The 22037-nt window shown below is 39.1% G+C and overlaps 1 protein-coding gene across 6 annotated transcripts in view; it reads right to left on the bottom strand.

Annotated features, from left to right (window-relative positions):
* Positions 1-22037, bottom strand: part of DIP2C (DIP2 acetate--CoA ligase C (putative)) — a 292787-nt gene that overhangs the window by 11439 nt on the left and 259311 nt on the right. For 4 of the 6 annotated variants that reach the window (XM_090143116.1, XM_090143115.1, XM_090143118.1 and 1 more), the window contains 2 exons: positions 17958-17987; positions 16254-16315 (listed from right to left, as the gene is read on the bottom strand). In XM_090143116.1, coding sequence (XP_089999242.1) covers positions 16254-16315; positions 17958-17987 — 92 coding nt within the window. The remainder of the gene's footprint in view (positions 1-16253; positions 16316-17957; positions 17988-22037) is intronic. The other 2 variants (XM_090143117.1, XM_090143119.1) reach the window with 1 other exon arrangement.

The following is a 22037-nucleotide window of genomic DNA, read 5'->3' as shown; positions in this document are numbered from 1 at the left end:
GAAGGAACAGCCATGGCAGCTCTCTTGGAGAAGCATGATGGTCTGGAAGGAGATTGCTCATCTAACATTAGAAGGAGACTGTGAAGTCCTAAAATGGTTGATCAGCTCAGCCAGTAGATGGGGAGGAGATTTCTGGTAACAAATAGGCATTTCTGTATCCCAAATGAGATACCCTAAAAGCCATAGAAGAATCATGATAAACTTCCCACTCTTCCAAATTTTCATAACCCACACAGTTGATCTAAATCCGTTCTTCCACCAAGCAAGCAGTTCTTACCCCTCTCCTTCCACCAAATGCCCCATTATAAAGAAAAAATTCCTGAGATATATAAAAAAATAATCTCGTAAAAGAAATGTTGATACAAGAGAAGGTACAGGAAGGCATAATGAGGTGTGTGAGAAATGGATCCAGTTAAAGTGATCACAAAACTGCAATCAGTTAAGAGCTGTCGTGAGAGATCTTTTCTGGGCTGTTCTGACACCTTTTTATATATGAAGCACCGCAGAGCTCAGTCTGGGGAGGGAGGGATGAGACACAGAGAGACCTCTGCTAAAGGTCCCTTGGGGAAGAACAAAGCTTTGGCAATTTCAAGCCCCTGCACATAAAAGAAGATGGAAAAAAGATTTTCCCTTCTTTTTGTACTATTTCTTTGCTCTAGAAGTTATCCATAAAAACTGGGACTGTCGAGGTCAAGGCAGGAACAGTGAATAGAAATTCATCTGCAGTGCTGGGGAGTCTCTCAGCCTTGATGGATGGGGCCGGGCTGAGCCCTGAGGCACAACACAGCAGTGTGAACAGCTTCTCACACTAACAGCAAGAGATACATCCCAAGTCCAGCAATTTCAGAGCTCTTTTCCAATTTTCCTTTATTGCCCTCTTACACCTATGGAGGTTACAGGCATGCACGTGCACATGTATCTCATGTTGCCTGTGACAGCTGAAAAGCAGCAGGGCCACCGCCAGCCCACAACAAAAGCACTGAAGCTGCAGTATCCAGCAGTCCCACCAGTGATATAGATGTGGGGCAGCAGAACCTCAGGAGCCCCACTGTAAGGTGTACATGTATGACTAAAGTCATGCTGCCCCATTACAGACATGTCTGCATATGCCCCTGCTGATCTGCTGCTCCAACAACAAGTCAAAGAAGACGTACTTAGAAGTATGCAGCAAGTGGTTTAAAAATAACTCTGTGCACGTCGACAAAAAAAACCAAATGTTGCAAGAAGCAGTTGTTAATTAATGCCTCTATCTCTGCCTTTTTATATATAACTCTGTTCTGTAAATTCTGTGTAAGTTTAGAAATAGAACATGCCTTTAAGTGAGCTCTTAGCTGACATCTCTGATTTTCAATGCATGCTTACAGACAGGTAGGTGCTCTCAGGAGAACTGGTCATCACCTCACACCCATGGGATCTCCTCTAGCAGCGACTTCTTCAATTATTTACCAACATTTGTCAAGTAGGTTTGATTTTTAACAACAGACTATTTAAAAAAAAACTCCAGCCACACATAGAGGTGAGAAAGATGGTGTGACAAAAGGCAGCAAATACTTTATTTGAATTTGAGATTGGTATAAAAATAATTCAATTTTAATACAAAATCACCCTGGGGCAGGAAAAGTATATGTCAGAGCTGTTCAATTCTGTGAAGATTCCACTGCTCTTTGCTCCCTTTCTGCTTCAAAACATGCCTCAGCAATGCTGCTGAATTCCATGCCTACTGGGAACGGCACATCGTAAAGCTCAGAAATCACATAAAATAAAGCTATATATTAAATAGTCACTGAAGTGACTACTGGAAATGAATTAACATTCATAATTCTGACCAGCTCCTTCTCCTGTCCTTTCAGCAGCTGTGCCTCCCGCCTTGCTGTCAGTACCAGCACATTCTTCTAGCTCCCTTCTCCATTTATTTTCTTCAATCTCCTCTGAATTTTAGCACATGAAGATCCAGAAGGCGCAATTTCTCAGTTTCTCATTCTGTTAAAACTCCCCCACAATGTGCTTTCCTCCTCACATCCCTACAGAAATATCACAGCAGTGCACTAAACATAGCAACTCTGCATTTAGGAGAGGTTTTCTGCCCGGGCCCTGTTAGCGCTCAGAAACTGAGACTCCTTGTTAAAAACTTTTGGCTAAGCTCACAATGCACATGTGAGAGCATGCCATTAAACCTCTAACATCTCTGAAGTAATTAGATATTTTGCCACAGAGAGATTAAAAAAAAAAAAAAAAAAAAGAAGAAGTGCAACATTAGATTCTGATGTTACCATCTCCTATGTGCATACTTAATTTTAAGTGCATAATAGTCTTACTAACTCTTCAGGGACTAGTACTGCGAACAAATTATGGACATTATGCAATAACTTTTAAATGAATTTTACTCTGTCTCATCATAAAATAATTCAATTGTTCTCACTGCTCCCCCAGGAGATTTCCATTTTTCGCTGACAGGCAGCAGACATGGCTGACATCTCGTGCACCTTCCACTCCTTACAGCCCCAGGTGTGGGCTGGCAGCAGCAGGCAAAGCCCAGGGAGCATCACACCTGTGATAATGCTGAGAAATTCCACCCGTGAGCCACACTGCTGATGCTGGCCAGGGGACTCATAGCTCCTTCTGACTTTGTTTGTCTAAGTAGGAATTTCACAAATAATCACAATGTGCTCCCAGGCATCAGAGCTGCAGGAAGGGCAAGTCACGTTCCTGTGCAGCACCCCACTATTCCTTCGTTGGGGGGCAAAAAAGGTCTCTTACAAAGTGAGCATAGAGCCCTCCTGCTGCCTTCTGTTGCCTTCAAGTCACACTGGGAAGGGCAGAGGAGAGTATGGCAGCAGTGCCAAGCTGGGCAAAGAGCCTGGAAATCAAGTGGGTGGGATCAAAGTGTTGCCCTTGGGTGTGAAAGCTATATTTACACCTTCTGGTGGTTCGCAGCCAAGCTGAGAGGGAAAACAGAAATGAGTGACCGAATGCAGGGAAAACACGGAGCTTCTCTCCCACCAAAACATCTCACTGGGGAGGAGAAGCAAAAGATGCTTAAGAATCCTTGTACTGTTACAAAGCTGTTAGCAATGATGATGTGCAAGGAACCTGCAGTATTTATACAGCAGGGCATGGGAGAGTATGATTTTTAACATTTTCTTCTTTGGCTCCAAAGAATCAGTCTTTTTTTCTTCAGAAAAGATTTTGAACTGGTGCTCTGCAGTTGAGAAAGCTGCTTACATTGCAAAGCCTGCCTAATGGGATTTAATTGAAAATGTAGTCAAAACAACAGTAAGGGCTTAAGTTATTTTTCTCATTAGTATTTAATACATTGGATGGATGGATTTTATCTCCTTCAAATCAAACTCTTATGACAGAAAAGCAGGACTGAAGTCTGACTTCAGAATGAAAGCTGGCAACCTACAGCCAACAGCCACTGTACTGAGTAGTGAAGGGGATACTGAAATACAGGAACAATGCCTTTCTGCCCAACTGTTCACATGAAGTTGCAGATTACATTGAGGTTCCTTTTTCTATCTGGTGACAAAAACTCCAACTGTATTCCACAGTTAGTATTCTCACAAATCAAGGAGTTTGTCAGCAGAGAAATTAAATACGATTTGGGAAATCTGAAGGGCTTGGAACGTGCAAGGTGGTAGTAACCAATGTTATGATGCCAAAATTGGGAAAACCTTTAAACACAGCTGTGTTGCTGCACTGGGAAAGACTTCAGGCTCTGTGATTCTAATAGAGACGGAAAGAAGCTATTAGGTCATTCCAGTCCCTCTCCCTGCCAAAAAAGGCTACTCCCCGCAGTGCACTTTGAGTGCTTTGTCTACTCCTGTTACAGCATTTCAAACGATGGGGCTTCTTCTAATTCCCTTCAGAATTAATTTCTCAACTGAATGTATTTCATGGTCTTTTTACTGTCCTGTTCGGCAGGAATTTTTCTTAGCTTCCTCTTATTATTTCTAGGTAGCTCCCTGCGTAAAATTAAAAAAATGTTTCCCCTTTCCTTGCTAAACATATTTCAGGTAAAGACTTTGGCTCTACCCTAACACATGGCAAAATCCCACACCTTGAACTTTTATCTTTCCTTTACAGCCATTCCCACAAGCTGAGCCTTATACCTCTCCCCCACCCCCATGCCAGTGTGCAAAGCATCCTCTGCTGTCTGCCAGGTTGTGCACCAAAGCATCTTCCAACAAGGAGCTCTCATTCTCTGTCTACCCTACCAACCCTTTCTTATCATTCTTCCTCCTATCTGGAACTGTGTAATCACACCAGCATGGAAGTCCACCTTTTTCATTTCTTAATTACTTATTCTGTTAGGATGGTATGTTTTTCAGCAGCTCATTTTTCACATTTGAAAAACTTCAGCAGCAAAAGCTAAAGGAAATCAGATAAAGTGTGATTTAAGTACAGCCTACCATATACTGAAAATACACTGAAAATATAAAAATACCAATATATATCCCCTAAGTCCTCCCCTTAGCCAAAACCTTTCTGTGGCAAGAAGATATGATGGGAAACCTTGGTTTCATTTCAGACTTACAATTTCTTGCTGATTATCATCTTACATTACAAGTTAAGCTTGTGGGGAAAAAGTGGATATTTTCTTATCATGTAAGAAACATGTTTTGAAAATTGTTATGTATTAAGCTGGAACAAAGAGGTGAAAAATGAACATGTAGGCTGAATAAAATGCTGCAGGTCAGACAAAGAGATTCAATCTTTTTTTTTTTTAACTGTAACTTGATTAACTCTCCAAACTAAAAATGTTTTAAACACTATCAAGAGCAAAAATTCATAAGTTAAAGTAGGGCGTTTTGACCATTTACTCTTGTTTCTTAAGCTGTAAAGATCTGTCAAAATCGACTCTTCCAACTTCAACAAAATTATCTTTTCTGGTGAAAAAAACCCACATTTATTTCATTGGAAATGTTGATCAAAATCTAATTTAAAGGCATTTAATGTCTGATGCATGTACCTCTGTGTAGCTATATTCTATAAACCAGTGACTTCCCAGTTATGACTGAAACAGCCAGGAACTCTCTAATGCCATCAGCCACTGCCATCAGCAACATCTCTCAGACATATACCACTACTGAAAAAACCCTCTGAAGCTCAAGACTTTCAGGGCTCTCTTTACTCAAACAGTAAAATATCTGCACATAAACTATTCTGGACTTTACAAGCCAATGAGTTCACTGTACTCTAAAATGGAAACATGGATCGAGATCATTTGATGCTTTCCTGGTCAACCTACCATAGGAAATCTGTTTTTAGTGGGAGATTTGAAGTTGATGATCCCCAGAGGTTCCTTCCAACCCTTATGATTCTATGATAAGCTTCGAGATGAAGTTCCCAGTTGAAACTGCCAGAAAATGGCATAGCTGAGCACTTTGGCTGAAGGGAAAATCTAGATAATGAAGAAGACTTTCTGTACACCATCCTGGTTTCTCCAAAACAGGTTTCTTCTCATTGTATGACAAATTTAGATAACAGATAAAGACAACTGAGACTGAAAAAGTGAATTTTTGGATTGAAACAAACTTTAGCCAATAAAATGAGCAACCATGACATCTACTGTATGTCTAGGATATATTTTAATCCTGCTAATTCCATTACCAATAAGCTCAGTTAAAGAATTAGCACTAAATCACTTCCTTTAATGCAAAGACTTGCTTCACTATAAATCTAAGTTATATTTCATGTCCCAAATTTCCTGAGGTCAAAGGCAAACAGCTTCCTATCCTGCAGATGGCCGAAAAAAGGAGCAAAAGAGGTTACACAAGGGTTTAAGACAATGCAGAAAGTTGCAAAGAAATGAAAATGAGGCAGGAATTCAGGTTCAGGAAATGGATATTCAAAGCTCTAGAGAATTAAAAAAGTAATTTTATCATAAATAGCTATGGGCAAATGTAAAAATAAATCCCATTTTTATTTCTGTTTTTGTCTTTTAAAGTACTGCACAATGTTCAGCTTTCATTATATGTGCATCACATTCATCATATTCAATTTGTTAAACTCTGTGTAAAGTCTAATAAACAACTACTTCAAGTGGTCTGGGACTCCAGAGAACGCAGTCTGCCCCCTGGCCCTATCTTACACCTGCCATGTCCCATCAGAAACAGCATCTCATTTCTCTGAGGTTTGTATCTGCAAAAACAGACATAGTGTTGCTTTCAGCCTTCAGCTTTCTATTTAGATTACAAACCTCCCAGGACGCACTGTTTATTGCTAATTGTTTTTACAGCACTTTTCATAACCACTGTTGTGAGCTGATGACTCTGTTTAATATAACATGCTTTTTCTATTTCACGATCCCTTATCTTCCCTGCTGTAATTCAGAAAAAGAGGCTCCACATCTAGGGAAAACTTTCATTATAATGAATTTGAAACCTGAAATATTTTTTCAGGTACAGAATTACCCTATTTGTTATTAACAAATGATGGAATTTTAGCTTCCTGGATGCAATATTCATGTTCTATGTTCACAAAGTGTTTTGGAAAGTGAAATCAAGTCCTCCTTTGTAAGCCTCCTTATAGTGCTACAAGCTTCCAAATCCACATCAGCCAGTTGATGCACGGAGCAGGTATCCTGCATTATTGGAGCAGAACTTACTGGAGGAATTCCCTCTCCTTAACAACCACCAGAGCCATTTCCTGTGCACAGAGAAGTTCAACGTACAAACACTGATTCAGTGGAATTAAAACCACAAACAGACTGAAAGAAGAAAGGCTTTGCTGAAAGCTCAGTAGTGCTGCAGAGCCGTGGATGATTCAAGTCATCATGAAGGGACTGTCCTTGTCACAGGAGACTTATGGGGGACCCTGGCTGAGCTTCACACAACTCTTCACGTAAATAAGCTCATCTTCTGCAAACAGATGTGTATAGTATATAGAAACTTCAGTATAATATGCAAGGCTTGAAGCAGTATATTAAGAGCCACTGAATACAACTACTTGAAAGAATATTGCATCTCTAACAAAGTTAGGGAAGGATCCTTATACAAATATAGGATGTTTTTACAGTTTTTCTGAGCTCTTCTTCCCACACTCGAATTACTCAGAATTCACACAGCTACAGACTGCTGACAACCTGAGCCCAGTGAGTGCCTGAGGCTGGCGGACTGCAGTGGGTCACAGAGGTGGGAGCCCATTTCCCACGGGTAGCCCCCAGCACATCATCCACTGCTGAATTATTCATGGCAAGTAACTGTCAGTGAGTGGGAGAGCAAAGGCTCCATCCTCCTGTGAAGGATGGCAAGGAAAGAGGACAAAGAAAACACAGATGGAAAGCACTTAAGGAGATGTATCTCTTATGTACATCTCTTAGAGCGCATGGCAGTGAGGTCTGCAGAAGTTGCAATGGCTTGCTCCAAATTTCACAAGTATTCATTACATATTTTTACACATTTTTTTCTCAACTTCTAAAGCAGTCTCTAGTTGTTGTTTAGTGTTCCATTAGTATACATAAAAAATGAAGAAAACAAAGCAAAATATACTGCTGAATATAGTGTCTTTAAAAATCAAAGATGTAACGTTATCTTTAAAGGAAATGGAAGAATGAAAATTCCTTTTTCTCTTCATTATGCAGACATTCCTGTAACTGTATGGCTAGACTCATGGCAACTGTATGGTCAGACTGGTGGCAGAGAGAAAGATAAAATGAAAATAGAAGAATTTTTAAAAAATCTTCCACAGAATGGTGACCTGCCACCTTGCTGTACCAATTTCCAGCTCTGTAAGGAACAAGGACACCAACAGAAGCTCAGTATGCTGAAATTGGGAATTCCTTTTTTTTTTTAAACAACATCAGATTTCTTCAGGAATAAAAATGTTGGTGTGTTTTAATAAGCTGGAATAATAATAATATAATAATAATAATTAATAAGTTATTTGGAAACTAACAAATGGTTTGCAAAATCAAAACTTGAACCATTTTCCATCTAGTTCTATTATTAATGTCTGGAGAATGACATGCAAATGGCACTTGCAAAAGTAAATGCACAACTGCAGTACAACAATCCTGGAAAGCTAAGGCTTCTGTCTTCCCTTTGTCTTGGTACAGGTGACAGTATTCCTTTACTCTTTCAGTGAAGTGTAAGTGGAATTTCTCAATTTATAGTTAAGGTATAAACCACATCCTCTTTCAAAAGCCACCACTCGATCCAGCTCTTATTGTCCTATTCCGCTAAAATCAACATTATGTTCCCTTGATGAAGCCTTTATCAAAGAAAAACAGACTTGTTTCAAGGGAGGAAATACCTCCAGGTAATCCATCCTTACAGAGCACAGACATTGCTTTGTAAGAGTCCCATTCCCCTCATAACTCAGTAAGTCCGTCTGATTAGGACAAGCGGGGGTGAGTTTCCATCTGAAAGTTATGGGATGTTTGTCCCTTTCTCCTGCCCCACAAAAGAATTTGGTTTATGCCTGGAAACATACAACATCTTTAAAAGTCCTTAAAATTGGTATATTTACAATTTTTGTTACAACCCTGGATCTTCTCATATAAACAGTGCAACCCCTTAGATGATGTTTAAACAGTTTGTTCCCCTTCAGCAGTCCAGGTCATCAGCTGTTCTCCAAATCACAGCAGATGCTGAGCATGGCTCTTGGCTCATCCCCTCTGCTGGCAGCAATCGTTCCCCCAGGGCAGGCACCCCAAGACTTCACCTCCAAGTCAAAAGTAGGAAATTTTGATACTAACCTCATCATCCAAGACAAACTTTTCTTTTTGCAAGATTTCTTCATCATAGGTCAGAAATAGTGCCAATGGGATTGGGGGACAGAAACAATGTCACTAAAAGGCTAATGCTGGATTTTTGCATAAGGGAACATGAAGAACAAGGAAGGTTTTGCCAGTAATGTAACAGCTTAAACTCATTGATGAGATTCTACAAGATGATAGTGTGGAAAATACCCCTAAATTCATACATTTCTACAAAGAATCCTCAAAACTAAACTGCATCAGAACTTAGCCTAATTAAAACTTGGCCTAATTAAAACCTAGAGGGTGTCAGGTTTGATTTTAAGGACCTCAACCCTTTCTCCTCTTATAGCAGAGTTAACTTCTCTGTTGACTTTATAGGGGTGAAAAGCTTTTCATTCTTCCAAGAAAATCTGTCCCTGTGGTAACAGAAAAACAAGCAAACAGCAATGGACAATCTAAAAAAAAAAAAAGCATAAATAATGTGTGAAACTTGGAAGTAAAGTGACCTGTACCAGATGATCCTCAGAGCTCAGGATGACTACAGCAGCACTGCAGGAGGTGGCACCTGACACAGTGCAATTTGTAGGAGAGCTTACTGCTTAAATGCACTGGTGCTATTTTGGGCTGGTGATTTGTCAGGTCAGTGTTTGGAACAGCTCCCCAGGTAGGTACCCAGCACTTCCAAACTCAACAAACTCCACACACTGCACCTATTAAATCTCACTGCAAAGCAAAAAGTGACCGTGTGTCCAAGGGGACAATAATATATACATATTACTCCTTCAGAATCTTACACAGAGTGAATTATTGAAAAATGGCATTTTCTGTAGCCTACAAATGGATTCTGTGCACTGCAACCTTCTACAAGAGTGGGAAAAAGCAATACTACCACAGCACGAGGGAGCAGTTATCAAAGTTTCTTTTTAATAACCACTGGTAAATTGCTTTCAAGTACGGTTAATCAATTAATGCTTCACAAAAGGTAACTATTTTATTGTCACTTGTCATTAGCACGACTCTTTCTGACATGTATCCCCCCAGTCTGTTTTCTCCACTATGTGTCCATAAAATGTTAACCTTCATGCTGTGGCTGTGCTGCAGCACACTGCTGTGACTATAGCCTAGATAATAATTTAGCTAAGTAGTTCTTTTGTCTGGTAACCCTGCAGTAAGAGTATTTTTCAAGGGAGATGGAAAAGAAGTGTTCAAGAACCAGAAAAAACTCCTGTGGTTTTGTTGCTTGGTATTACTCAAAAAAATGTACACACAACGTGAAAGTTTCAGTAAAATACAGCACAGAATGATAAACTATTGACAGCTAGGATAAAAGGCTATTTTTCTTTTCCTGCATGAAGTCTGAACTGCTGGAATATATTAAAATGAAGGCAAAGCCTTCACTGATTCTTTTCGATAGAGTCTGCATTTGAGACTGGGCTCAGTATATACACAATCCATAATAATAAAACCTAAGTAACTGTTCTCACATCTCTCTGAAACTCTATCACCGTTCTCTTCTTTTCTTGGCGAATGGAACTCCAGTCTCCCATTCTCATTCTCATTCCCTTTACCATTGTTGAGGGAACAATATTTCCCAGTGTGGCTAATAAAAGTTCAGAGCTCTCTGAGTAGCCCAGAAGTCCAACATGAAAAATCAGATTTAGCACAACATACAAATAGCTTCCTAGAAAATCAAGTCTGCTAATGGATGTAAGCATACACAAAGACCAGTTTTTTTAGTTTTGAAGAGATTCAGTGATTTACATCATGGCACAAAGATGTCAGAGACCACATAAAAAGACAAGATGTTTTTACAGATCCACTAACTGCTTGTTTAATGAGTACAGTGGGAAATATGAATAAAATAATTAATTCTAATGATGGAATGGGGATATTTCAATGAAAGATCTTGGATGCCACATGCTGCATCATCAGTAACTGCCAGAATAAAAAACGAACCAAAATACATCCCATTGCCTCTACCTGGTGATATCCTACATCTGGATTTGGCTCCCTGCTTGGTGCCAGCTGTCTTTGCCACTGAGCCTGTGGCAAACTATCCAAGCATCTCATTATTCTATGCAGCTCAAAGGAAAATGTAGCAAGCCAGAAAAGGGTTTAATAGATTGAATTCTGACTTTATTTGACTGTACTGAAAAAAAAAAGAAACAACCAAGCAGCTGTCAAAAAAAACCAACCCAACAGTCTTAACTTGATGAAATTAAAATCATTTGAATTTGGGAGACTGATGGTCTGACAGTGATAGGACAAAGGGGAACTAAAAGAAGGAATATTTAGGTTACATGTTAGCTGGAAAATTCTTTTCTCAGAGGGTGGTGAAGCACTGGTACAGGTGACCCAAGGGAAGCTGTGGATGCCACATTCATGGTGGTGTTCAAGGCAGGTTGGATGGGGCCCTGGGCAGCCTGATCTCATGGTTGGTAAACCTGCCACAGCACAGGTATTGGAGCTCGATGATCTTTAAGGTCCCTTCCAACTCAAGCCATTCTGTGATTCTATGAATGATAATTGAATGCAATTATTATTTAGCTAAAGAGAATACTGGAATTAGAGACAAGATCAAAAGGTAAGGATATCTGGGTTTATGAAAACAGAGATAATATCGTATCTCAAGGACATTTATGGAACAGATCATCTTGAGAGTGATCACATGGCATGTGAAGGACAACCGAAGGATCAGGCCCAGCCAGCATGGGTTCACAGAAGGCAGGTCCTGCTTGACCAACCTGATCTCCTCCTATGATTGAGTGACTCACCCGGTGGATGAGGGAAAGGCTGTTTACATAGTCTATGTAGACTTCAGCAAACCTTTGACACTTTTTCCCACAGCATTCTCCTGAAAGCTGGCAGCCCGTGGCATACACAGGTACACTATTTGCTGGGTAAAGAACAGGCTGGGGAGCCAGGCCCAGAGAGGGGTGGTGATGGAGTCACATCCAGCCGGTGACCGGTCACAAGGCCCTACAGAGCAATCTGGACAGGCTGCATCACTGGGCTGAGGCCAATGGGATGAAGATCAAGTGCTTGGTCCTGCAACACTGGTGGTGGGTGGACGGTTGGACCAGATGATCTTAGAGGTCTTTTCCAACATAAGGTTGGAAAGGTTAATAATTTAGGTTGATTCTATGATTCTACCAAATAAAACTGAGAACAGTTTTAATTAACACTGGTTGGAAGTCTTCATTCTTGCCCATTCAGAAGCAATCTAAATACAACTTGCAGCCAAAATAACATTTGAAAGTCCAGCTCGATCTTGTGAAGAACATTTTAAAAGACACTTTTCCCCTGCCTATGTGAAAGGAAGATTTATTTTGGAACTTACATGAAGCCTAGTCCCAGTTTGATGAAGTGGCTAGTTTTGTCAACTACCTTATTTTTCTACTAAGATTTAAACTGCTGTTAAATTATTAATTCTGTACATTTTTAATCTTACAATCATATGTAGATACTGTTTTAAAGCATCCTGGATAAAAGGGATAGTTCAGATTGAAATGTGCATTTCTACTGCCAGAAAAGCATGGAAATGTTACAAAAACTTACATCTTTCAAGTATGTGATAATTTGGTACAATGAGAAAAGAACTTTTGTCCTTTTCTTCCAAGCACTTCTAAGCTTTTAGTGTATTTAGTTAGGTATCTAGTGCTAAATGACCTGAAAAGCTGTCTGAGGAGGAGAGGAGGAGAACATGATTATTCCAAAATGATGATAGAAGGATCTGAAAAGCAAGGGGTACAGACAATGCAGAAAAAAAATATGAATACATTTATTTATTTATTTATTTATTTATTTATTTATTTATTTAATGTATTTATTTATTATTATTTTTTAATAAAGTTGTTTTCCCAGAAGCATTGGTAGAGAATTGCAGGCAGTAACATGGCAGGGTACTTGTGCCTGGAGTTCTGTTGCATGCACGTGGGCATGTTTATGTGACCTGGGTTGCAGAGTGAGTTAGCAATATGCTGGCCTCTCAGCACAGCTGTTGCTAACTCAGAGATCCTTCCTTCCCTTTTTCTTTAATAAGCAGCACAGGTGGGATTTGCCTGTCTTTGCTGCTTATTCTTCCTGATGTTATCTTTCTTGCCTGCCCTGAGGACAATGATTTTTAGAAACTCAGTGAGATGATGAGTAGAACAATCTTGATGACCAAGACCAAACAAGGGCTCCATACTCTTGCTGTTAACATGTTACTCAGTTTCCCAGATAGAGGTATCTAATGCCATCTGAGAAAGCACAGGGCAATGGGACATCTGATTACTGTTAGCAAATTCAACAGGCAAGCCCTGAATGGAGTAGCTACAGACTAAAATTGCACCAGATGCTCAGGGTTAGACAAGTCAGTTCTTCTAGAATCAGAACTAATGCCTTTCAATGCTTGGATGGTTGCACCCCTCAGCATGAGTTTCCTGAAACTCCAAGTGTGTCCATCTTAAGGAATATAAAATAATAAAATAAAATAATAAAAAATAAAATAATTATGTGCACAGTGCAATTTGTGCAATTTTTCCATACTGCTGGGAGGGGCTGACCTGCAAAGACTCAGCAGGTTGTACACTCTCACAGCTATGTAAACCAATCTCAACTGCTGCTAAGTGATAGTGGCATTGAGTTCCACTAAAATGGTTACAAACAGCAAGTGTGAAGAGATTACATCAAATAAAGTTGTTTTGCCCCCTAATTTATGATGCATGAAGCTAATTCTAAATTTCAATAGATAGAGTAAATGAGGCACAGCTTTAATCCATCAAATTAAAATCCACATTACCACAATGTGAGAAGGCAACTCCAACGATCATCTTTCATGTTCTGCAGAACTAGTCATTAAATATAAATTAATACACTGACAAAGTCTGATCTTGATAATGATACCTACTTCTCAATCAATGACACAGTAAGGCAAGGAAACAGAACCCATCCTATACGCAGCTTTTATGAAGAGTAAATCTTATTTTCTCTATATAAACACATACAACTATATTTTTATTGATTAAAATTATGGTTATTGTTATAAAACTGGAAATCACAATCACAAGGACTAAGAGAGGCCTTGGAGATCATCAAATCCATCCCCCTGTTAAAGCAGTTCCCTAGAGTAGGTTGCACAGAAAAAGATCTTGAATGTCTCCAGAGAATGAGATTTATCCTTCAGCTTTATCCTTGCCCCTTCATTTTTAATGATTCAATAGCTGTTTCTCCTGCACTCGAATGGCACTTACGGATATAAACCTACCTCGTGTTCAACTTAGCTTCAACCATTTAAGAGCTCTGAGATCAACACAAACGCTGTAGGGAAACAGAAGTCTCACCTTAAAGTCTCTATTGAAAAACAAATGCTAGGTTTAATTTAGTTGTGTAAACTTCCTTCCTCATCAATACAGAAAGAAAGGCATGTCAAAGGGCAATGCATCCCATGCTGATGTACGCCCAAAATAGCTGCATTACACGAGTGGTGTGTGTCCCTTTTCATAAACCACAAAAGGAGTCCAGGGGACCACTTTAGACTTGATGAGTTTTATCCCAGTCATAACATTAGTTTTCCTCTGAGAGAAAGAAATGCTACACTTCTCACATCTTTTTAAAAATGTAAATCATTTAACTTCTCATGTAAACCCACTTTCTGCAGAGATGACAAATCCATGGTACAACAATGCCAGAATCCTTCTTTTCCTTATGCTGAGTATAAGCATGTCTACACAGCACTGCAGTTGGTCAGGTAGCCCAAGTTTGCTGGGTTATGTAGGCAGCAGCATCATAAAGAATAGATCAAACATGAGTATAACTTTGGTAACAATGTGTGCAAAAGGAAGAAAAAAATGGTGGGAGTGTCAAGTATCTCACAGTTCCTTTCTTTCACCTGCCACGTTCTATGTGCTATAGGAAAATACCTATATTTATATCTTACTTAACTATTCTGTGCTTCTTTTATAGCTAATGGAAGAAAGCACACACTTGTGAGTCCAATTAATCTCTTCTTAAACTGAACACTTAGAAGAGAACAGGATAATCACACCCTAAAACCAACCATTGTCTCTTCACTACAGGGGTTCCAGGCAGGCAGCTCCAAACTGGACGTCTATGCACATGCAAGACAAATCCCCAACCCTCTTCAGCCTAGCATCATGATATATATGGAAGAAAACTGAGAATGTGAGTATGCCCACACTGTGTATGCTGAACAGAACAAAGCTTGGTTCAAGTTAGAATCTGCATGCTGCCTAGAATGCAAGCCTACAAACTTCTATTCTGATTTGCTGTATGGGAACTGCTGACTCACAGCCTGAAACTCTGATTGATCACCTGAGGCAAGCAATGGTCAGCCATGGGAGCACAGGTGAAGGCAGTTCACCTGTGCTGCAGGAAGGGGTGGAGCTTGGCTCACCTTTCCTAGGCCCATTTAAGAGCTGACTACCAGTGGGGAAGGATCTCTTTTGAAGATTCACTCTGGTGGAGTTTCACAAGTGTTCCCAGGATATGGGTAAGTGTCCTATCTTTTCTGCTTTAGCGTAGTGATTTTGTAGCCAAGCTCTGTGGTATACTATAACATCTGTATATTTATTGATTGTAGACTTGCATTTATGAAATACTTAGACACTCATGGGACTGTATGGGAAAGTGCCAGTACTGTCCTGAGCTCTGTACCCTGCAAGTTGACCCAGTCACTTTATCCATATGAAAGTCAGTACTTGCCTAAGAAGAAGAACAAATTCTCCGCTGTTAAGCTTTTATGAAGGGCAAAAGACAAAGAGAAAAAAAAAAAAAAAAAAAAAAAAAAAAAAAAAAGCCCTATTTAGATTATGATTTTTTTTTTATGGTACTGAAACTGGAGAACATATCAACTTAATGTTTATTTCCTCCACAATTAACTGAAAGCTCTATTTTGTCAAAAGAAAATGCTAAGTAGAGGCTACCTGCTAGCCTTTTGACTATGACATTGGAAAAGTAAAACATACATGCATAGGTATTTTCTGAAATTATGTATGAAATTACAAGCTCCTTTCCATCCAGAAGATTTCATACATCTCTTGAGTAACACTAATGAAAGATTTTAGTTGCCATTTGCTATGTAATTATCTAGCCTTAAAGACAGAAGACATACAGTTTTACAGAATGTGGTTGCTCACGTCTGAAGTAAATAATAATCCCTCATAGTCTTAAGAATTACAGCCAAATCCACCCACGATCTCCTCACTGGCCTTGCCAAGAAGAAACACATCTGTGAAGCCAACAGGCCCAAGAGGAATTCATTTCTTAGGAACTGCCTATGCTGTGCTATATGAAACGAGTGTCAGGAAACCCTGAGAAGCTGGGAATTTTGCTAGTTATCAGCAGCTATGCCAGATGCTTCAGTTTTATCAATGATAATGTTAATTAATTAACCAGCTAATAAAAGTAACTATTTCAGCTGGTAGGAATTAACACAAACAATTCCTGAGGATTACAAAGGCTTTCAGTGTACAGAGTGCTGAAGTAGATTTCTCACTGGAAACTCTGTTTTGTATTTAGTATTGAAAAAGAAAAAGGTGGTTCCGACCTGTCGTGCCTCAGTGCCCTCATATCAACATAGACTGTGGTTGGATCCGGTCCAGATGTTCCCTGTAAACAACAATATCAGCTAATCAGAACTTGGAGGCTGGGAGGAGAAAAGAGATTTACTCCCCAAATAACTGACATTCATTTCACTGCTAATTACACTAATCAAATGACAAGTTATATTTAAGCTGTTCATCAAACAAAGCTCAGCTTTAGAGTCAGAAAGAGCACCCATACCTACCGTCAGGTACTTTGTGGTTGGTGAAAACATCAAGCGGCTATACTATTTAACCAAACACATGTACACAGAGGTTTAAATAGCTACAAAAGGCTAAGAAATCAGCACGTGGATACATACAGAAATGTTACACACATTTTGTCATCTAAAGGAATGCAGAAACGGCTGAGGAGACACAGTTAAATGGCAGAAGCACATGGTCAGGAACGTGAAGCATGATTTACTGAGAATCTTCCATACATGCAACAGAGAATATATTTGAAGCTAAAGATATTAAAGGTAGCACGCATGACATGAACACATGTGGGCTGAAGATATAAGAAATTATTCTGTTCCTTTTCAGTCTTCCACAGCATAATTTAAAGCTCTTGTTTGATGTCATATTTAGTTACTTGACTAACAGTAGACTAATTTGAGTTTTCTTTTATGCAGAGATGATAGTCTTTTAGGCCTTTCCACTCATAGTTTTACTGCAGTCTTGTAACCTGCCATGATTTTCCCTTATTCAAGACTTCAAACCCATCACTGTAGAACATATACATTTTCAGTGCTGTAGTCTAGGGATCTTTTCTCTGCTGCATAGTTCACATCACTGCTAAGTAGAAAGCTAGAAGAAAAGCACAACTTCATTTTGGAACACTGGAACTTTGGAATCTTCTTTTCAGCAGATAAATTCACCCAGCCCTAGTGAGCTACAAAAGCAGGAACTCCTTTATTGATTACTTAGATCTTTGTTATTTAAAACAGCAGATACTGACTTCTGTCCTGGTGGGATATTTTGTTGTGTACAATTCTTCCCATAAGGAATGTCTGGCGCTAAATTCTGTGTTTCTGCAATGCTGGCTGGTAGCTTCACAATTTGTTCAGCATCAGAAATTGTGACAGAACTAAATGAATACATAATTTTGTATCTAAAGGGAAAAGAGCTATCACTACCAACTGATACTTACTGTACAAACATTGATAGTGACCCATCACCAGAGGAGAAAGAGTAACAGAGCTGCACATGCATGTTAGCCTCTTTAGCTTGTTATACACAATACAAGATACAATATCCTCTCTAGCTATTAACGACACAATTTTGAGTCTACTAGTAAACTCAGCAGTGTAACAGACTAGTGCTGAGTGGAGAGCTTATTTCAAATAGATGCAATGTTGAACAAAAACAAGAAAATAATTGGTTATCTTTAAAAAAATAAAACTAAACCTGAATTGGTTTATAAAATAATGGAAACAGTTGAGTTTGAAAATCAAAGACACTATGGCATTTGTTATTTTTAGTGTGAATGAAATAGTTACAACAGAAAACTAATATTTGATGAAACCTGCAATCAGATAAAGCTGAAATGGACTCGTACACAAATTATAAAAGGATCTGAAAATCCCCAATCTCCAGACTCAATTTCTAGTCTGTCCCACTGTTGGAAGCTGATAGGTGGGTATTGAGGGAACATGAAAATCCCCTACCTGCTCGGCCAGCTTCCCCAGCCTGTGAGGCTATAGCAGCACGAATAGCAGGGATGAGGGAGAGAAGGAGAGAAGGTAACACAAGACGAAAATAATAGTAAAACATGGGAATGAAGGGTGGGAGGAAAAAAAAAAAGAGAATGCAAAAAGCAGGGAGTAAAATAAAAAGAAAAACAATGTCAAATACAGGAATCTTATAAATTAATCATTATACCATTAAAGGTTAAAAAAAGTAAAAAATGAGGTGTCAACATTTTAGTAGAGCAACAGAAGAGACAGCTGTAGACTGCTAACCTTGGACAAACAGACTTCAATGGTTTTAGGACACTACAGACAATGTTGTTAGTGGAAAACATGTGTCTAGCATACTGATTTATTTCTTATTCTTTTTTTTGGTGAAGAAGTCAGTAAACATTGTGGCCTTGCTATCGTTTTGTACATCCATTGAGACAGGTATTCCAGGTCTGTCATTTCACTACTAGAAGTTTGTATGCCATGTCCTGTGGAAACCATAAGAAAGCTCTTTGGGAGGAAAAAAATTAGTATACAACAGAGAAAGAGGATGATACTTACACCTTGTTTCACACAGATTAACCTGCTCCTAGAGTGAAATAAAATCAAGGCTTCTGGTACAACCTAATTACTCCAAGATAATAGCTGAATGGAGTACCTTCATAGTTCAGTAAGTCTTCATTCTTAGTCTATTTGCCACTATACACAGTGTAATACTTACATAAAACAGTAAAATTAAAAACCAATAGAAACCCATCTGCCACCGCAATCGATAATGCAATGAAGACACAACACACAGTGATGACTACTCCTACACTGCTCCTGTGACATGGAATACCTAAATGCAGATGGCTACTGTGGGACTTGCCCTACAGCCTGAGAAAACGAACGGCTCTCAGAGCACTGCCATCCCACATCCCTTTCATCAGGCTTCCTAATTCCCACAAAGTTACAGACTACTTGATGCTGCCACAGCAGCTTGTAAAAATAGTTATATTTTGAATGTGGGGGAAGATGAAGTGTTTTAAAAAATAGAATGGATCTGCTTATTACGTTGCTATCCCAAAATAGGAATATTACTAATAATCTAGGTTGAAGACTGCAATGTAACTGCAACCAAGCAGGAGAACTGCTGAAATTCATCAGTTATATAATTCACTGCTTATGACTACGCTGTAGGTCCAGAGAGGGCTTTGTGTCAGAGCCTGATATGGCTTTTAACTAAGGCCTTAAAAAACAGCAGTCAACCTGAAGTCTCAGCATCGTTTTAAGGAAACAGAATCCAAGGCATGAGTGACTGACTCCATTTGTCAGTGCACAATTACTTAGTGAGAGCATCTGTCATGCTGCTAACAGGAAAACCACAACATCACCCCTGTGGTATCTGATTCTTAGAACATGTGAGGTAGTGTTCAGGGAAATAAAATAGGCTAGAAACCATTTTCTGTCTGAAAACTCCTATGTTGCCAGTCGCATCCTTTGGAATAAACAAATGCCTTGCTCTCACACAGTGTGCCACCAGGGAACCATCCCTGTCCCATCCAAGTGCCAGGCACACATGCCAAGCATTTATTCTTTGGGAAAACACTGCAGATTGGAACTGCACCAAGGACTGCCAGGACAAGTTAGCAGGAGGGATGACCGTGTGCCAGCACTCAGCACTATCCCTTTTCCACCAAGTCAAAGGCCCATCTGTGTGCTCTCCCTTGCTTCCCTCTCCAGAGCTAAAAACCATCAACCAGCAGAAGTCCCAAGAGTTTAAAAATAACTGTTTTGTTTTGTTTTGCTACCTAGGGTTGTGGCCTCAGTGTTTATACTTCTGAGTCTACTCCTGCTCCAGCGATGCTCAGAAATAAATTTTTTGATGTATACGTAACAATTTCAAGTAGAGAAGCACAGCAGCTGGAGCTGTGAAAAGAAAATTATAGCATGACTCATATAGAAAGGTGGGAAAACAGAATTGGAGGGAACTCACCCAGAACTGCGCCACATTGCTAGGTGTGAATCGTACATCTGATGAAGTGTGTGCTCTCTCCTGTCTCACTTTCCTCAGAGCAATCCCTTACCACCTTAACATGGATGATTCTCCAGAAAGTGTGATCTGTTGCTAAGTAAAAAGTAACATCGCCTTTAACCCCTATGTTTACTAACAAAATTCCCTTTGCTAGATGGTGAGGGATTCATTCCATGGCATTTCAGCCATCACAGAAGATAGTGTGACTTGTAAGGCAGGAAGTGTCCCCTGATTGTGATGAATCTCATTCCAAGGTGGGCATGTAAGATATCAAAGGAAATTCCCTTTGGAAGCATTTCTTTGTCTCTACTGACTATAGATGGGTAGATGAGAACTTAATTGGTGCCTAACTTCAAGATGACTTAAATGAAGCAAAATGAATCTTGCTCCCCTGCCCTAGCCTGTGCAGATTGGTTAGTACATTTTAGAGATAACTGAGAAAAATTGAACAGAATTCTTCCTTAACTGAAATTAAGTAGGAGGTTGAAAAAAAAATTCTATTTATTTCAAGTGTTAAATGGAAATTAGCTAAAATCCTAGAGAACCATCTGTGCTGTTGTAAAAAAGCAGTTACTTTTCATATCTATTTTTCTCTCTCTTGGAAATGCTGAGATGCCAGTTAATGAGAATTAAAATATGCTGGATGCAATCTTTTCATCTCAGAAATACCTGGACAATTATTGGTGACCATACAGCCATGAAAAGTCAGATATTAGTGGTATTTAATTCCTAAAGATGGAGAAAATTATTTATTTTCAAAAGCGTACCTCTAAAAATCCAGTCCAAAGCGATTACATCAAAAGAAACATTGCAAATTTGCTCTAGATTTGAGCGGAAATGAATACAAATGATACTGCACTAGTCTGCCAGTGATCCTAATCCTGAAATTATGATTCATTTTGTAGGCTAAGGCTCTTTTGTACTAAAGAGATTATGATAATGATTTCCTTTTCAAAGTACTCTTTAATAAAAGGTCAAATTCTGCTATGAAGTTTTATACACACACACACATCTCTTCTTCGCAAAGAGGTGGAAAACAGTGAAAGCATTTCAGAAAAATCATATACTTTCCCCTTGAAACACCTGAGTCTTAATTGATCTCACATCTCCCTAAAAAAAAGAAAAACAAAAAAGGAATTTAAGTGAAGAAGGTATCAAAGACAAAGATCAAATCCAAGTTGCCTTAGAGGCAATCCGTGGAGAAGAAACCCTGGATAGATTTTTTGCCAGTAAAGTGCCACAGTTGAACAGAGAGATGTGTGTAGAAGAGTAGATAGAAGTTAACTAATGACCACAGAATAGGGTGGATAACAGTTACTGCTGTGAAGTATGGAAACACTGGCTAATCTCATGGGCTGCATAACTTGGAAGAACACATGAAAAAGTAGATGGTATTGACTCAAATATCTTTTGTTTTTTTTTCACATTTCTATGCAATGTGAATGTGAAGAATACAGAAATACTGATCCATTTCTGAAACATATCAGAGACAATCTTAATTTAAGGAACACTGTTGACCACAGATTAAAATTCATTCTGTTCCTCAGCCTAGAAAACAGAAGAGCCCACGAGCTGCTCTGGAAAATCACTAGCCATAATCTTCCAGACCATTTGGAAAGAGCTTTCAGGCTAATTCAGCATTGTCTTTGGCAGTGCCTATCACCAGATGCTTCAAAGGATGCCATTCTGTATCTTTATATTCTCTATCAAGATGACATGTTTTACAGGAATGCTTATAAGTAACATCTTCAGCTATATTTCAAATCCCTTTAGAACTTGCCAAAGTACCCTTAACTCAAATGCTTCAAAAACCATTCCACTTGGAAGGGTAATGTTACTAAATTTAGACTTTCTGAAGTGACTTTTTTTTTTTTTCCCAAGCACACCATTTTTTAGATAGTATATGGCTTTAGTTTGTCCAAAGGACTAAAATGTAAAATCTCAGAACATCTAAATGAAGGCTGACGCTAAGCTATATGATCAGCCAGGCTGTTAATCACCTTACACTAAGCTCACATTGTGTGCTGGTCTGAAATTCACAGTATCGTCAATAA

The sequence above is a fragment of the Phasianus colchicus genome, chromosome 6 (assembly GCF_987193195.1).
Source record: "Phasianus colchicus chromosome 6, bPhaCol1.hap1.1, whole genome shotgun sequence".
NCBI classification, from domain to species: domain Eukaryota; kingdom Metazoa; phylum Chordata; class Aves; order Galliformes; family Phasianidae; genus Phasianus; species Phasianus colchicus.
This window is presented reverse-complemented; position numbering and strand designations above follow the sequence as displayed.